At 39.6% G+C, this 17,764-nt stretch overlaps 1 protein-coding gene across 3 annotated transcripts in view; it reads right to left on the bottom strand.

The window, feature by feature from the left end:
* Positions 1–17,764, bottom strand: part of adcy8 (adenylate cyclase 8 (brain)) — a 110,537-nt gene that overhangs the window by 71,907 nt on the left and 20,866 nt on the right. For all 3 annotated transcript variants that reach the window (XM_062988179.1, XM_062988177.1, XM_062988178.1), the window contains exons 2-4: positions 8,678–8,827; positions 7,486–7,616; positions 610–721 (exon numbers count right to left, since the gene is read on the bottom strand). In XM_062988179.1, coding sequence (XP_062844249.1) covers positions 610–721; positions 7,486–7,616; positions 8,678–8,827 — 393 coding nt within the window. The remainder of the gene's footprint in view (positions 1–609; positions 722–7,485; positions 7,617–8,677; positions 8,828–17,764) is intronic.

The raw sequence follows: 17,764 nt of genomic DNA, 5'->3' as shown, positions 1-17,764 counted from the left end.
AATGACCACAGAGACACTTATTTACGTGGCACAAACAGCCCAATAAAAATTGTTTGATTAAAAATTGTAATCTCGATTAATTTTTTTAAAACATTAAAACATTAACGACAGCCCTTATATTTAGTCATGATACGTTTACCTTACTCTTTCATCTGCTTATTTTGCAATGTTTCAAACATGGTGTCATTTGAATATTCTATAAGCTTTTCACTCTCATTTTGCCTTTTTCCAACATTTTCTGAATGTATCAAATTAAAAAATTGTTTACATGTACAAATCACAACCAAGTTGCTCAACCAAAACTTAAAAAAAGCCTTTTCTTTGTACTTTTTTTCCCCATTAAATACCAGTTAAATAAAGATAATTAGGAATTACATTTTACAAATGTATGCTAAAATAGCGTTTGTAAAAACTTCTAGGAACCTTTCAGATTCAGTCTGCACAAGGTTGAATGTAACCCTATAATCATAGAGATATTTATTTACCACCACAGGAAATGAACACAGAAACAATGTTCTCACTCTTCAAGCTGCATATAATATTACAGTATTATTTTACATGTCATATTCTACAGTAGTGTATGTGTCTGTGTCATTTTTGATTACTCACATGTGCAAGGCGATCAAAGCGTGCAAAGAGCTCATTGAGCATTCGGACAAGCTCTTGAGCTGAGAGCGTGGTGGACAGGTTAGTAAAACCCTTAACATCAGCAAAGAGAATACTGCGGGAAAACACACACACACACACACACACATACACAGAAATGTTGGTCTTGTTACTAGCATGTTTTATTCAATTTAACAGTTCTATTCTGATGATGCATTTGACTGTCAGTAAAAAACAGAAATTAATTTATGATCATTTTTTATTCATTAATCGCCACACATTCTGTGCTGTCCTGCTTTACCAACTAAAGTGTGATCTAAGCTGACAAGAAATCCAGTATCTTATAAACAGCTGTGACAGATCAACAAGATGCCTGGTGCCAACGTAAATAAGCTTTACTGTACCAAACGTTGTGCATTCATGCCTTATTTTTTTGAGATTTTGTGAGTTGAAACAGATGCAAATGTGCTAACAAAAAAAGTCAGTGTCTAAAAGGGACTTTATAAGTCAGTAAAATAACATCTATTGTGAGTATGCCATAATAATTATGTAGTCCAAACTATGGAGAAATGGTCAATGCAAAATTATTCATATTCTCATGTGAGAATATGAATAATATACATAAAGGTGTCTGCGGCGTCAGTAGAACCGACCACTCGTTCCTGACGTCGCAGGCATTACAGAGCAACTAAGAGCTTGGCCTCAAATAGGCGGCCAGCTCGTTAGGGCAAACGACCTGCAGCTGCAGTTCCCCTATTTAAGGGGCTGTCGCCAGGCTGCAGGCGTCGCACCTTTTGTTTGCTGATCCTTTCCTTTTGTTTGGCATGGTGGCTTTCCAGCACGGCACCACTTTCTTTTTTTAGGGACACCGGGTTACCCCTGGCGCCTTCTAGGGCGTTAGGGTGCGTAGGTCGCAAGGCCGAGGTAAGCCAGGGTTAGTTTATTTTGTTTGGGACAGCTGGTGCGATTTCGGGCAGCCCTCGTGCTGTCTTTTGTTTGGCGTTTTGTAACCAGCCACCGCATGCAACGTTAGCAGCGGGTTAGCGCTGGGCTAACGTTCACTGGGCAGCAGGCTCTTTAGCCAAAAGCTTTAAGCAGATTCCCCTCAACCGCTTTGGCTGAGTGGGTTAAGCCGCGGCTTTGTCATTCCCCTCAGCACCGGTTCGAATCTGTGCTTTTGGCATTATCGCCCTTCTCTCATCTGGTCCGTTCCGGCTCCTTCCCAGCCTATTAGGGGTTGGTGACCATGCCGGAGTGACCTGTATTATAAGCCGTTTTGGCTCCGGCTCCTTCCCAGCACAGCTAGTGCTGGTGACAATACCGGAGTGGCTTTTTTTATAAGCCGTTTTGGCTCCGGCTCCTTCCCAGCACAGCTAGTGCTGGTGACAATGTCGGAGTGGCTGTTATCATAAGCCGCTTTGGCTCCGGCTCCCTCCTAGCACAGTTAGTGCTGGTGACAATGCCGGAGTGGCTTTTTTCATAAGCCGTTTTGGCTCCGGCCCCTTCCTAGCACAGTTAGTGCTGGTGACAAGGCCGGAACAGCTTTTATTTAAAAGCTGTATTTTGTTATTTTGTTTTGTTTGTTTTCTCATCGACTGGCTCACCGGTGGGTCGGCACCCACAGCGCTCCTTATAGAGCGCAGGAGCTCTTTCCTCTCTCATGGCTAAATGTCGCGGTGAGTTAAGCGAACGCCTCGCTCCTGAGCGATCCGGGTTCGTGCCCCGTGCTTCCCCTTTCCTCATGTGTTTTTTCTTTTTCAGTTGCCTGCGGCGCCAGCGGCTTCATTCGGTGTTCACCGCCCCGTTCCCGTTATTTTTCCCTTTTATGTTGTCTTTTGTTTACTATTATTTACTGTTAAATAAAAATATGATTTGAATTATGATTTGTTCTCCGCATCTTTGGGTCCTTCCTCTCCCCTCATAACAGTAAGGTGCGACCAGTATGGACCCAGCGGAGAACCCCCCATTCCCTCCCAAAATTTTTTTTGGGGGAGCCCTCCCCGGTGGCTTTCCTTGGTGGCTTGAGGCAACCCAAGGGGAATCAGACTGCGGGGCTAGGGACCTCAGGAGAGGTCCCTTTCAGGAGGGGGTACTGTAAGGTGTCTGCGTCGTCAGTAGAACCGACCACTCGTTCCTGACGTCGCAGGCATTACAGAGCAATTAAGAGCGGCCTCAAATAGGCGGCCAGCTCGTTAGGGCAAACGACCTGCAGCTGCAGTTCCCCTATTTAAGGGGCTGTCGCCAGGCTGCAGGCGTCGCACCTTTTGTTTGCTGATCCTTTCCTTTTGTTTGGCATGGTGGCTTTCCAGCACGGCACCACTTTCTTTTTTTAGGGACACCGGGTTACCCCTGGCGCCTTCTAGGGCGTTAGGGTGCGTAGGTCGCAAGGCCGAGGTAAGCCAGGGTTAGTTTATTTTGTTTGGGACAGCTGGTGCGATTTCGGGCAGCCCTCGTGCTGTCTTTTGTTTGGCGTTTTGTAACCAGCCACCGCATGCAATGTTAGCAGCGGGTTAGCGCTGGGCTAACGTTCACTGGGCAGCAGGCTCTTTAGCCAAAAGCTTTAAGCAGATTCCCCTCAACCGCTTTAAGCAGATTCCCCTCAACCGCTTTGGCTGAGTGGGTTAAGCCACGGCTTTGTCATTCCCCTCAGCACCGGTTCGAATCTGTGCTTTTGGCATTATCGCCCTTCTCTCTTCTGGTCCGTTACGGCTCCTTCCCAGCCTATTAGGGGTTGGTGACCATGCCGGAGTGACCTGTATTATAAGCCGTTTTGGCTCCGGCTCCTTCCCAGCACAGCTAGTGCTGGTGACAATGCCGGAACAGCTTTTATTTAAAAGCTGTATTTTGTTACATTTTGTTTTGTTTGTTTTCTCACTCTTCATAGCACAGCTAGTGCTGGTGAGAATGCCGGAGTGGCTTTTATTCTAAGCCGTTTTGGCTCCGGTTCCTTCCCAGCACAGCTAGTGCGGGTGACAATGCCGGAGTGGCTTTTATTTTAAGCCGTTTTGGCTCCGGCTCCTTCCCAGCACAACTAGTGCGGGTGACAATGCCGGAGTGGCTTTTATCTTAAGCCGTTTTGGCTCCGGCCCCTTCCTAGCACAGTTAGTGCTGGTGACAAGGCCGGAACAGCTTTTATTTAAAAGCTGTATTTTGTTATTTTGTTTTGTTTGTTTTCTCATCGACTGGCTCACCGGTGGGTCGGCACCCACAGCGCTCCTTCTTCCCTCTCTCATGGCTAAATGTCACGGTGAGTTAAGCGAACACCTCGCTCCTGAGCGATCCGGGTTCGTGCCCCGCGCTTCCCCTTTCCTTATGTGTTTTTTCTTTTTCAGTTGCCTGCGGCGCCAGCGGCTTCATTCGGTGTTCACCGCCCCGTTCCCGTTATTTTTCCCTTTTATGTTGTCTTTTGTTTACTATTATTTACTGTTAAATAAAAATATGATTTGAATTATGATTTGTTCTCCGCATCTTTGGGTCCTTCCTCTCCCCTCATAACAGTTCACTGTGATTTATGAACCTTGTCAAGTCATTTAAAGAGTGGAGAAATGAAACTATGTGACTACAGGGCAGATACTAATCAGATAATTATTGTGCATCATGATTGCAGTAATTGTGGTAAAAATGAAAAGAGCTAAGAAAGGAAAATACGTTCAGTTGCGCTAAAGTTACAATTTCACATTCACTTGTAAGTGGCATGTGTGCTAACACAGTTGTGGGTTTGCAGCTGATCTCATTCTGTTACTTGTCACGTACCACGTCTGTCTGTGCTCTTGGAGTGTTCATGTGCCATGCCCCTTTCTCCAGGAGCACATGCTGGAGTGTTTATTTTCAGGGTTAAGCCAACACCCCCGCATTGAGATTGGTCTTCAGATTATGGTCCACAACTGCACCTTGTTGAGGGCTAATGCTCAATGCATATAAGGCTGCAGTTGTGGATCAGTCGGCGGAGACTATTTTGCCTTGACTTTACAGGCACTAGTGATTTTGGTTTGCCTGTTAGCTCCTGTTAGCACCTGTTAGCGCCTGTTACTAATTCGAGCTTGTGAAACGTTCAAATCATCACACCACAGTGACATCTAGTGTCCAATCAGTGGTCTAACAGTAACATCTGTCTTGTAGATCACTGAAAGAAGTGTGTTTTGATAGTGGTATGAAACATCATTCTGTCATATAATGAGTGTCCTTGAAATTTACCATTATTTATTATACATTATTTATTATATCAAAAGGGGAAGTGCTCGTGCAACCACTTGCGCTTGTGACACATACAATTGATCAGTTTCGAAACGTTTCGAAACAGCGTGATGTAATGAAACCTTTTTCGGGACAGTCAAGTGACTTTTTCATTTTGATATGGTCTTCGAAGCAACGTTTGGAAACACTGAGCTTCAAATGAATCGATTCAGTTTTGAATACGAGTTTCGAGGTTGACATCACTAGCTCCTGTTAGCTCCTGTTAGCGCCTGTTAGCTCATATTTGTCAGGTTTGTCCATGCCCTTTTCCATAACTTTTGTCTATGTTTAGAAGTCTTGTTTAGAGTTAGTCTTGTTTATGTATTGTGTTAGTCAATGTTTTTTGTTAGCAAGTGTTAGCTTAGCTTAGGGTATAGGTTTCTTGTATGTTTAGATTAGTGTTAGCTTAGCAGTTAGCATAACATTTAGTTTAGCATTTAGCTTAATTCATGTGTGTTTAATTTAGCATTGTTCATGTTTAGCTTAACATTTAGCTTAAGGCATTTGTTAGTGTCTGGTCTTGTGTACCCCTGTCTTGTTTAAATTATGTAACCTTACCTTGTCTTTTGTTATTATTAAAAGTTTTGCTATACATCTCTGCATGTGTTTTCCTGCCAAAATTGGAAAGAGAAACACACACTGGAAAAAATATAATTACTATATTTACTATTACTATATTACTAATAATTTAATTACTACATGTACTTCAAGAACCACCAAAAACAGATTTACCATAAGACAGAAATAGCCTGATGTCTCACTGTACACTGTCAGGCAAGCTTTACATAGACATGGACTCAGAAACCACCATGCAGCAAAAAAGCCCCTGCTTCAGCATTTTAAAGCTCAACTAAAATGTATTGTCAATCACTGACAAACACAAAAACAGGAGCTTCTTTCTTAAATTGCAGTTAATGATCAATTAAAGCTTGCTTGTCTTTGTATAGTATTAAACATTTCATCCTCTCAGCATAAGGTTTAGAGTTTTTTTCAACCCTGCATAAGACACTATTGTTCCATGGACAGTCAAAATACATGGACAGTCAAAATAGCTATATTTAAGTTGTAATAATCGGTGAGAAATTTGCATGCAGAAGTCAATAAATTAAAACACTGATTACTAAATACTGTTTGGATGTCCAGGTCAGGTTGAGACCTCAGTAGTGGTGAGCTAGTGCAAGACCACGGTGCCACCTGAGTTCCCTAAATACTGTGTTTGTTCCAATTCCATCTTAAAGAAAAATGAATTTCCTATATTAAACTTCTATTTCTATTTTTATTTTTTGCTATTTAATTTTACAAATGTAGATGCCTCACTGACTGACATTTGTGACAACAATAACTAAACAATGTATACAAACCGCTAATTAAGTATTAAATTATATTAACACGTTCTTTATAAAAACAAAAACACATTAATAAAAAAGGACTTAATTGTATCCCTTTATAATGTTTATGTTGTAAAGTTATAATGTTTTGTAGAGATTTATCCACATTTTTTGAATCACAGAATAATTTAATGAGAGACTGAGGACTTTAGGTACTGTTTACTGTACCTTCTACAATACATAATATAATTTTATTTTATTCCAGCAGGAAACACTGGCCGCAGAGAGAAATACCCTTAACAGGGTGCCAATTCTTTGCAGGGCTTCAGCCACCTGGCCCAGCCAGACATAGGCAAGCATGTCTGTGTAGACACCTGGCCAGCAGATAGTACTGCTCAGATTTTAACGGATTCAGTAACAACGTTTTAATTTGGAACATATGGAATAAGTCTTGAAATCACTGCTGAATGTACTTGACCTTTGAGCCCTCAGACTGCAATGCATGAGAAATTATCATGCTACTGTGATAAATATAGCCACATGGGCTCAGGAATACTTCAGAAAACCATTATCACTCAACACAGGTTGCCTGAATGCAGTCTGAAACTTTATTGCACAGGTAGAAAGCCATACATCAGTTCTATGCAGAAATGCTGCTAAGTTTTCTGGGCTTGAGTTCATCTCAGATGGACCAAAGACAGTGAAATGTGTGCTGTGGTCAGATAAGTCCACATTTCAGTCTGTTTTTTTGGATGGATAACACTGAGTTAATAACACTGAGTGCCAAAGATGAAATATACCATCCAGACTGTTAGCAGTGAAAGGTGGAAAAGCCATTGTCTTTTGGATTTTTTAGCCATACCATTGTACTACCCTGGTCAAGCATCTTGATCATTTTCCATTCTTGAAAGTGCAGGGCTTCACCTTGAGCTTCAACAGTGAGGCGCGACAAACCCCATTACAGTTGAAAGTCAAAGGCAAAATTCAACTAACTGCAACAATTAGTGTCCTCAGTTCTTTAATAATTAGGTGTAATAGGACAGGTCATGGTGGTAAACATGCCTCAATAGCTATTTTGGAGGGTATTGCAAATAGACTGTGGCACAAAAGTGGCCATACCCACTAAAATGTTCTGGATGAAATTACTGCTTTTATAGATGTTATGTAATCCTATTTAGTCAGCTTCTGTTCTCTACATCTAACATTTTTATCAGGACCTGAAACCATTTGGTAAGACAGAAACATTTTTTAAAACATTAAAGCTCCAGCAGAAATAAAACTCATGTTACAAAAATACTAGAGAAGGATTTGTTCTTACCTGACATTTTCATAGCGATGGATGTAGATGCGATGAAACTGGTGCTGCAGATTTTCGTCCTCCACATTACTCATGTCATTAATCATCTCCAGCACCACGAAGCGTGGCAACACTGACAGGACCAGGCGCTCCTGGCACAGGGGCAACATGTGTAATTTAATTCAATAGCAATCATTTTTCAAAAGTACATTTCCTGCCTAAATTGTAAACCATGGAAACCAGGTTGGCACAGGTTGATGATATATGAAGATTCTTTTCTTTGAGAATGTCTGATTGCAACTGTATACAGGGATCTTAAGCTTGTTTGCAGCTGCTTGGCAATAGAGACCCAACCATAAAGCTCTTGACAAATAATTCTTGACATGTCCAGAGGCAGTCTGCACTTCCAGAGAGTTCAGCACTCGATGGTCCATTTGCAGTTCATCACTTGACAGTTCCATTGTATGAGCACATGTGGGCTGACCAACTGTTTCCTTTTCTAGTAGATGCTCTTGATTTACAAAAACATCACCTGCAGCTGACTGAAAACATTCTAGCAGTAAAATGTGATGAAATTACTTTTTTGAGAGTAAAAGGTTTTAATTCAGTTCGTCTGTGCTGTTGCATGCTGGATGATTGATTAAAAGGGGTGTTCACATACTTTTGTTGATGTAGGTAGATTTTTACTCCCCATCTCTTTGGGTAGTTTTGAATTTCAAGAAAAAGTACAGAGAAAGCAGTCCTAAGAACAAGCACACACACATCAACGCACGCACACACACATAAACGCACACAATGTTCCTACGTTATTCCTCTTCCCGGAAATCCATGCCCACGGGTGAGCAAAGGAAATGTAATTGATTTAAAGATGAGAAGGCCAATCACATGAGACACAAGGTTAAGAATAAGGTTCTCAAGCTTCTTATGGGAATACTTCCTTTTCCCTTTCTTGCCCATCTTTTCTTTCTCTCTTTGATTCAAGCTCCCTTTTTCTTCTTCTCAGAGAGCTCTCATGCGGTTTGTTAAAGAGGGTATCATTTGACAGTTAAGTGGGACTCCTGTTGATGTGGATGTTGCAACCATGCTGTGTATTCGACTGCACTGTTTATTTTGTTACGTTGGGTATATTACAATACAGTGTCTGAGGGGTCTGCATTGTTAATTGTTTTGTCAGTTAACCATAACCCCCTCCCCACCTTAAGCATATACACACCTGTCTCTGGTTCTCAGTTTCCAGGCGGAGGCGAGCCTCGATACACCTGCGTGTCTCCAGGAAGGCCTGGCGCTGGGCACGGTCTGCCAGGTAACTGATAAACACACCAGCAGTGTTCATACACAGGAACAATAACACCTGAGCACAAAGCTGCAAGAACAGATGAACAGGGAAGGGAGGGGGGTGTGAAATCATTAAAATTTATGAAGATCATAACAGTATTAAAATATTTTTAGAATTTCAAATAATTTCATTTTGTGAAAATGTAGTTGTCCCAGTAAATCTTAGTCATGTTGAACCCTATTATCAAAGAGAAGTGTTTACCTTTAAATTACTGTAAAAGGTTGAGGGAAAAAAAACTGGCAAATTACATAATTCTGTAAGGCATAACTAAGGCTTTAGGACTCCCCCAAACCACTATGAGAGCCAGTATTTACTAAAAAGAGAAAACTTGGAATGGGGTGAAAGTAAAGGTCTGGGTGACAATTACCCAGAAAGTCACAGAAGATTCCAAAACATTTAAAGACTATACACCGATCAACCAAACCACCTCCTTGTTTCTACACTCACTGTCCATTTTATTAGCTCCACTTACCATATAGAAGCACTTTGTAGTTCTACAATTACTGACTGTAGTCCATCTATATCTCTGCATGCTATGTTAGCCCCCTTTCATGCTGTCTTTCAATGGTCAGGACTCTCCCAGGACCACTACAGAGCAGGTATTATTTGGGTGGTGGGTTATTTTTAGCACTGCAGTGACAGCGACATGGTGGTGGTGGTGTGTTAGTGTGTGTTTTGCTGGTGGATGAGACACAGCAATGACGATAAAGTTTTTAAACACTTCAATGTCCCTGCTGGACTGAGAATAGTCCAACAACCAAAAACATCCAGCCAACATTGCTCTGTGGGCAGCGTCCTGTGACCACTGATGAAGGTCTAGAAGATGACCAACTCAAATAGCAGCAATAGATGAGTGATCGTCTCTGACTTTACATCTACAAGGTGGACCAATTAGGTAGGCATGTCTAATAGAGTGGACAGTGAGTGGACACGGTATTTAGAAACTCCAACAGCGCTGCTGTGTCTGATCCACTCATACCAGCACAACACACACTAACACACCACCACCATGTCATTGTCACTGCAGTGCTGAGAATGATACCTAAATAATATATGCTCTGTGGGGGTCCTGACCATTGAAGAACAGGAAGAAAGCAGGTTTTAAAAGTGTGCAGAGAAACAGATGGACTACAGTCAGTAATTGTAGAACTACAAAGTACTTCTATGGTAAGTGGAGCTGATAAAATGGACAGTGAGTGTAGAAACAAGGAGGTGGTTTTAATGTTATGGCTGATCAGTGTAAGATGTATTTAGAATAAACAAGAACCACTTAATGATACTTAGAACTTATATGATAATCTTCTATGAACAGCATAGTATTACATTGGCCAAAACAGATTTGGTATTTTTAACAACCGGGGTCTTGTTATGGTTTGGTGGAAAAAAGATTTTGTGTTGTGTGTTTGTGTTGTTTGAAGATCTAAAAATATCTAATAAGACGTGTGTGTGTGTGTGTGTTTGTGACACTGCTGAAGCAACCGAAAATGTCCTTAATTGACAACGGCTAAAAATACATTACATTTCATTTTTAGAAATTTCAGAACCTTGGACAGCTGCCAGCTGATTAAATTGTACTCTCAGCTTGCTGCTTCCTTTTTCAAATTTTTTCTGTAGCCATAGACACTTGGCCATTACAAGTTGATAACCAACACCACTAGTTCAGAGCCCTTTGCCGTAAGGGCCCTAAAACCATTTTTTGCTACATGGAACAAAGGAGGGACATTACTTTAGCTGGGAGGCTGGAGGGCTTATACGATTTTAAATTAGTAAAAAACATGATATTTGGTAAACAGCCCCCTCTTCTGCTCTATGTACTTGTAAAATGCTGAAAAAGGTTTATTCTTAGTATATGGCTTTCTTTCCCCTTATTCGTTGGACTATTGACTAGTCATTGTGCAAAAGAAAAATACACTCTGCTAACTGCTATGCAGATGCAAACAACATGACTGAAAATAATCTGAGGCTCAATGACAGACAATATTGGAGACCTAATTAGAATGCTGAGCTGTACACACTACATGCGTGCTCATGACGCCAACGCTATTTAGTCCATATTCTTCATTTGTTTTAGAATGGCAGTATGTGGACATACTGTTAAATGCAGGTCAAACACAAGCTATTTCTTATTCTACTGTATTAATATTGTTATGTGGTCAAAAAAGCATTGATTTCAGATTTTAATCTCAGAACTTTAGTTAGCATAGTTTGTAATATGAAGAATACATAATTCACTATATGTTTTACCACTGCAGTGGTTCTGAATCACTGGGTGAAGGCAGGAAACACCATGGACAGGTCACCAGTCCATCACAGGACAAACACACACCACACTCATACCTAGATGAATTTTTTGTGTTTTCATTTAAACTGACTGCATGTTTTTGGACTCTGACAACTGAGGCACCAGGAAACACATGTGGCAGACTCAGGGAGAACATGCAAACTCGGACTTCTCGACCTGGGAATCGAACCCAGGACCTTCTTGCTGTGAGTGCTACATAGAATATTTAATACCTTTGATTTAGAAAAAATATTAAAACATTTGTATGCGGTACAGATGTTGGTGTTTTAGCTGAAAAGCTGATGTCTACTAAGTGCATTAACTGTAATTTGTGGAATAATTAAGAATTTTGACCAAAGCAAATTTAATGTAAATTTAAAAGAGATAAAACATTTTTGGATTAAATTTAAATTACATTTAAATATTCCAGTTTTAACATTAATTTGACAGGCATACAATCATTTTACTTAGTTTCATGTATATGTTTTAAAAATATTTCAAACAAATATGGCAGTAAGCCACTGAATCGCAATTTGCATGCTTCCCCTATTTGTCATGCTTCTATTCACCATATTCCATATCTCTGTGACTATTCATGCCATTGTAAAAGGTCACTGTTTAACTGCACATGATTTATCCAGACAGAAGCATGTGCCAAGAAGGGGCTTTTCAAAGCTTATCAGAGCGACTGGCCATCTCATTATTAACTTGTGATGGTCAAAGTCATACGCTAGTTCTAGCTGAAAAGAAGGTGCAGACACATTCTGAGAAGATGATTCACATTCATGCTTAACACTTAGCATAGTGTATTTTTCTTTAAACATTTGGTGGCCAAAGAAAGAGTTTTAACATAATTAGTCTACAGCACTTTACAACATCCCCAATTTTAAGTTAATATCATGGGTAGAATGTGAAATTAGCCTAAATCTGCAGAATTTTTGCCAATAAACATTATTTACTTCGCCTCCCAAAAACAGGTGTAAATTAGCCAGGAGTATGCTAGGAGTTTAGGTCCCTTATTAACATGACCATGGAATTTTGTTTCACAGGCTGGGATTTGAGAACATGCTTATATGTCTGATTTGTGTTGCCTCATTTACATAAACATTGGGCAGTGGTATCTTAGCAGTTTAGGTACTGGACTAGTAATCAGAGAGATGCCGTTAAAGCCCCACCACTGCCAAACTGCCACTGTCGGGTGCCTGAGCAAGGCCCTTGACCCACAATTGCTCAAGTTGTGTTTGGTTACAAATGTAAGCTGCTTTGGGTAAAAGTGTGTGCTAAGTACATAGATTTTAGATATGGGTTTTCATGAGAAGAGTCCTTTAAACGTCTGATTTTCGGATTGCCTGATGCACTCTCTGGCTTTTTAAACAGCACGTTTGCTAGTGGTTTTAAGCTGTCAAGACTGATCTGTGGAAAATCAGTCTCAGGTTTTTTCCATGTGTAGTTCCCCTGTCTGGTTCCAGTAATTAGTGTTTAGGTTGTACTCACTGGTGGACTAAGTAACTGGCAGATTTGCACTACTTTTTTTATTTATTTTCGAGTCAGTCCCTGTTTTCTATACTTCCTGGCATGTTGAGTGCAGAGTTTGTTCTCCACTAATGCAGGGCAGTTTTTTGGTAATTTTTATTTGTAATATAAAAAATATACATTTTATTTCATTTTTATACTTTTATTAGTTATTCAGTGGATAACATTGTTAAATTTTTAAATTTTCTTTTATTTTTCCAGTCAACTACGCATTGCTCCTGCGACCTCCACCACAACATTGCTGAATTCTGGGTAAAAAGAACTTCAGATAAGTGCATGTCTTTTCCAGCATGTGTAAAGTCATAGACTACATCTGTTCATGTATGGTGTAAAACCACATTTCCAGATAGACAGATGGAGCAAAGAAATGCTGGTATGTTACAACTGAACAAGTCTGCTTTGGCAGTTGCAGGCTTAGTTTGTGAAGGTGGACTATTTCAGCCACAATATAATATGCAAATATATTTTATTTGGTTCAAGCAATTATGTTTTTTCAATGTTAAATATTTGTAAAATAAGCCTTGATCCTTCAACACACAGCATCATTATCTTTTCTGTTTGTCCATTCAGGGTCAATGTGGCAACAGGGCATGCAATGTAGCCCAGGCATCTCTGTCCCTTTCAACTTCAACCAGCTCCTCTGGTGGGATCAGAATCAGTTTTGTGACTGTAATAGCCAGCACACCACTGGAAGGAACTTTTACCACCAATTTATAAGTATGTAAGTACTTATGCCCATTTGGTCATTTCTAAGGGCAGGTACTAATGATAAATGAGAACCCCCATTTTATCATTTGATCCCAGTGGTGTTTAATGGGAGTTCAGGGCTCTGTGCAGACAACAAGATATGTCTTACTTTTAGTCATGCTAGAAAAGAAAAAGGTCTTCCCCGTGTTGTCACAAATATGATTCATATGATTCATTTTATATAACTGATTTTATACACCCACTAGCAATAGGTGTGGTAAAAAAAATAAGGTGTGTCCACAGACAATTAAAGGCTGTTTTTGTGTAGTTTATGGTGACTTGAGCATGATGATTGATAGAAGCACTTGCTGCATATGGTACACACTGTCTCGAGAGTATTTCTAAAATAGACACTTACTCCACAACACCCCCAAATGTTCTCCAGGGGGTGTTCTGCAACCAGCTGTAAACATTACCTACTGAAACAATTACATCTTAAACAGTAACACACACAACACCACAAACACATTTACACATGTTTGCTACTGAATAAACTAGTACAGGCATGTTTCAGCACCTGCTACTCCAAAAGACCCAAAGGATTTGCGTGTGTGTGTGTGTGTGTGTGTGTGTGTGTGTGTGTGTGTGTGTGTGTGTGTGTGTGTGTGTGTGTGTGTTCCTTTTTATCTCTCAGGTCAACAACTTACCCTAATAATTAAAAGAACAATTTCATCTATTAATAGTCTCCATCTTTTGACTGTTTCCAACGGTGTAATTTTTTTTAAACATGAGCACCTTGATCTTGTGAATGATTAGATTAGATTAGATTAGATTCAACTTTATTGTCATTGTGCAGAGTACAAGTACAGTGCCAATGAAATGCAGTAGCATCTAACCAGAAGTGCAAGATAGAGATTATTTACATATAATACAGTTAAAATGCAGTAGCGACCAGATAAGTAAAATGAAGACGTAAGTTCAGAACAGTGTATAGACTAGTATATAAGTACAGAGTTATGAAGGGTGACTACAGTGGCAAAAATTTTTTGAATAAATAGATTATATAAGTATAGCAGATAATGTACAATATATACATTTTTGTTGTGCTGGTGTAATTAGTGAAATGATTAGCTCATCCCATTCCTCGTACCCTTCCAGCCCCCCTTATTCTCTTACCCTCAATCGTGCTGTTTCCATAACTATCCAATTAAATCTCATAAATAAAAAGGGACATTGAGTTCTAGCCTGTATGAATAATAAACACAATGAAAGTAATCTAGGTGCTGATTTATCATAATAAAGAGTCAGTGTGTGGTGTGTGTGTGTTGTCAGTAGACATAGTGCAGGTGATTTTCTAAGATCAACATTGCACTTGACAACATAAACATTTCACATACACTACCAAAGGTATTAACAAAATTGAGTGTTTAAAGTCACCCTTTTTTGTCCAAAATCAGCTATCTTTTATCTTAAACTATTGGGTTGAACCATCTCTCAATATTCTTGGTTTTTTGTGGATTCAGTTATTCACTGGTTTACCATAATTATTTAAATAACTTTTTGGAGAGATGTGTCACACTGCAAAAAATTGCATTTTTGTAAAAAAAACTTCATAACAAAACTTCAAATCACAATTATAAATGTACAAAATACACTCTACGGCCAACTGATTTGGACACCCATCCATGAGCTTGTTGGACATTCCATTTGTCACCATAAACTACACAAAACAGCCTTTAATTGTCTGTGTGGACACACCTTATTTTTAACCACAACTATTGCTAACGGGTGTATAAAATCACTTATATAAAATGAATCATATGAATCATATTTGTGACAACATGGGGAAGACCTTTTTCTTTTCTAGCACAACTAAAAATGAGACATGTCTTGTTGTCTGCACAGAGCCCTGAACTTCCATTGAACACCGTTGGAATCAAATGAAATAGAGTGACCTCTGTCAAGGCTTAACACAAGACTTATGCCTGTGGGAATCTGTTTATCATTCAAAAGAGCATTTATATGGCTGGGCACTGATTTTGGCCAAGTTGATATTTGGCCTCAGTTTTTGCATTAGCTTTTATAAGTAATAAAGGGTTAGGGGGTCTAGAGTTCACAGTTTTCTGCATTGACTAAATAATTACACACAGTGCGTGTGAAATTCCATAAATCATAGCTGTCTAGTGTATGTGTAAGAAAAGGAAAATGCCCTCACTTGGACTAGAGTGTCTATTTGCATTAAGCAAGATTTTTACAACTGTGAAGAATCAATAGTTAAAAAGCAGATGGAGAACATTTCTTTTTCATAAACCATTTAATCCTGGTCAGAGTCGACCATGCTTTTACAGAAAACAAAACAAATTGTTTTGATGCATCCCCTAGTGTTCATTTTACGTTAACCACAACAATATGGCAACAATCACAATAAAATTGTCCCCAGTAGCAATTTGCTTGGCTCCTTGAATATCCAAAAACAGAACTGTCTACTAAAAAGTGCCTGACTTTTAAAAATCAAACACCTACACTACATGGCTAAAGTGCATAGACACTTTATTAAGTTTAGGTGTTTCAGTCATACAGTCATGAGAAAAAGTTAGGACACCCCCATGAAAACCTCTGTTTTTTTGAACATATTTAAACATATGGACATATGAGCTTCATTTGAACAGTATTGAGAGATGGAGCTTATATAACTAAACAAATAAAACTGAAAAAAAATAATTTTAAACATTAACATTTACATTTTCAGCACTTAGCAGACGCTTTTATCCAAAGCGACTTACACAGTGAGCGGAACACGATGAGCAATTGAGGGTTAAGGGCCTTGCTCAGGGACTTAACAGTGGCAACCTTCTGTTTACTAGTCCAGTACCTTAACCACTGAGCTATCACTGGCCCACAAGTTGTAAAATTGAATTAACAAAAATAGAAATTTATTGTGAGGGAAAAGTAAGGACACCCCCACATTTAACACTTCCTAGCAAGTTTAGCCCAAGAGCAGACCGCAAGATGCATAATGAAGTCTCCAATAATCCTACAATGTCATCACGGGACCTACAGGTAGCTCTTGCCACAGTTGATGGCAAGGGACATGCATCTACCATAAGAAAGAGACTGCACAAGTTTGATTTTCATGGGAGGTGTGCAAAAAGGAAACCCTTGGCAAAAAACATTAGGGCAAAACTAAAGTTTACCAGAGAAACACCGAGACAAAGACCAGGACTTCTGGAACAATGTGCTTTGGACAGATGAATCCAAAGTTGAATTTTTTGGGCACAGTAACAGAAGATATGTTTGGCGCAAACCAAACACAGCATTTGAGCACAAGAACCTCATACCAACTGTAAAGCATGGAGGTGGAAATGTCATGGTTTGGGGCTGCTTTGCAGCAGCAGCCAAGCTCTCTGCTCTCTTGCAATTCTGCCAAGCTCTCCATTATAGAATCCATGATGAATTCGTCACTGTATCAAAGGGTGCTTGAGGAAAATGTCAGACCATCTGTCCAAAAACTTAAGCTGAAGTGGAAGTGGACCATGCAGCATGACAACGACCCAAAACATTCCAGTAAATCCACCAAAAAATGGCTCAAAAGAAAGAAATGGAGAGTTCTGGAATGGTCAAGTCGAAGCCTGGATCTTAATCCTATTTAGATGCTGTGGGGTGATTTGAAACAAGCTGTGCATGCAAGAAACCCCCCAAACCTCACACAGCTGAAGAAATTCTGCATGGAGGAGTGGGAAAAACTTTCTCACAGTCGATGTCAGAGACTGGAAGATAGTTATACGAAATGTCTAATTGAGGTTATTTCAGCCAAAGGGGGAAATACCAGCTATTAGGGCATAGGGTGTCCTAACTTTTTCCTCACAATCAATTTCCATTTTTGTTAATTACATTTTACAACTTGTGTTTAAATAATTTTTTCAGTTTTATTTGTTTAGTTATATAAGCTCCATCTCTCAGTTCTGTTCAAATAAAGCTCAAATGTCTGTATGTTTAAATATGTTCAAAAAGACAAAGGTTCTCATGGGATGTCCTAACTTTTTCACATGACTGTAGCCATTGCTAACAAAATCAGCTGTATAAAACCGATTATTAACTTCTAACTTGTGCCGGCAGTTTGGTAAGGACTCTTTTCTGTCCAGTGATTGTGCACTAAAAGATATAATTTAATGAGTTTGAAGAGGAAGAACTCCTCCACAAAACCATGACCTCAACCACATTGAACACCATTTGTATTTGTAACAGGGAGAATTGCACCTTGACACTGAAGTGGCAGGTGTAGCTCAAGCGCCTGCAAAAAATTGACAGTAAACACAATGTGCAGGATGCTTACCCAAGGTAGAACAATACCATGACTAAAATGCGACAAACAAAAACAGTAAAGGGAAAATAAAAACAGAAATAAAGTATCAAGTAAAAGACACAAAAACATTAGCAAAAAATGCTGAATGAATTAGCAGCAC

This window comes from Trichomycterus rosablanca, chromosome 25, assembly GCF_030014385.1.
Source record: "Trichomycterus rosablanca isolate fTriRos1 chromosome 25, fTriRos1.hap1, whole genome shotgun sequence".
NCBI classification, from domain to species: Eukaryota; Metazoa; Chordata; class Actinopteri; order Siluriformes; family Trichomycteridae; genus Trichomycterus; species Trichomycterus rosablanca.
The sequence above is the reverse complement of the archived record's forward strand: the minus strand, read 5'-3'. Positions and strand labels throughout refer to the sequence as shown.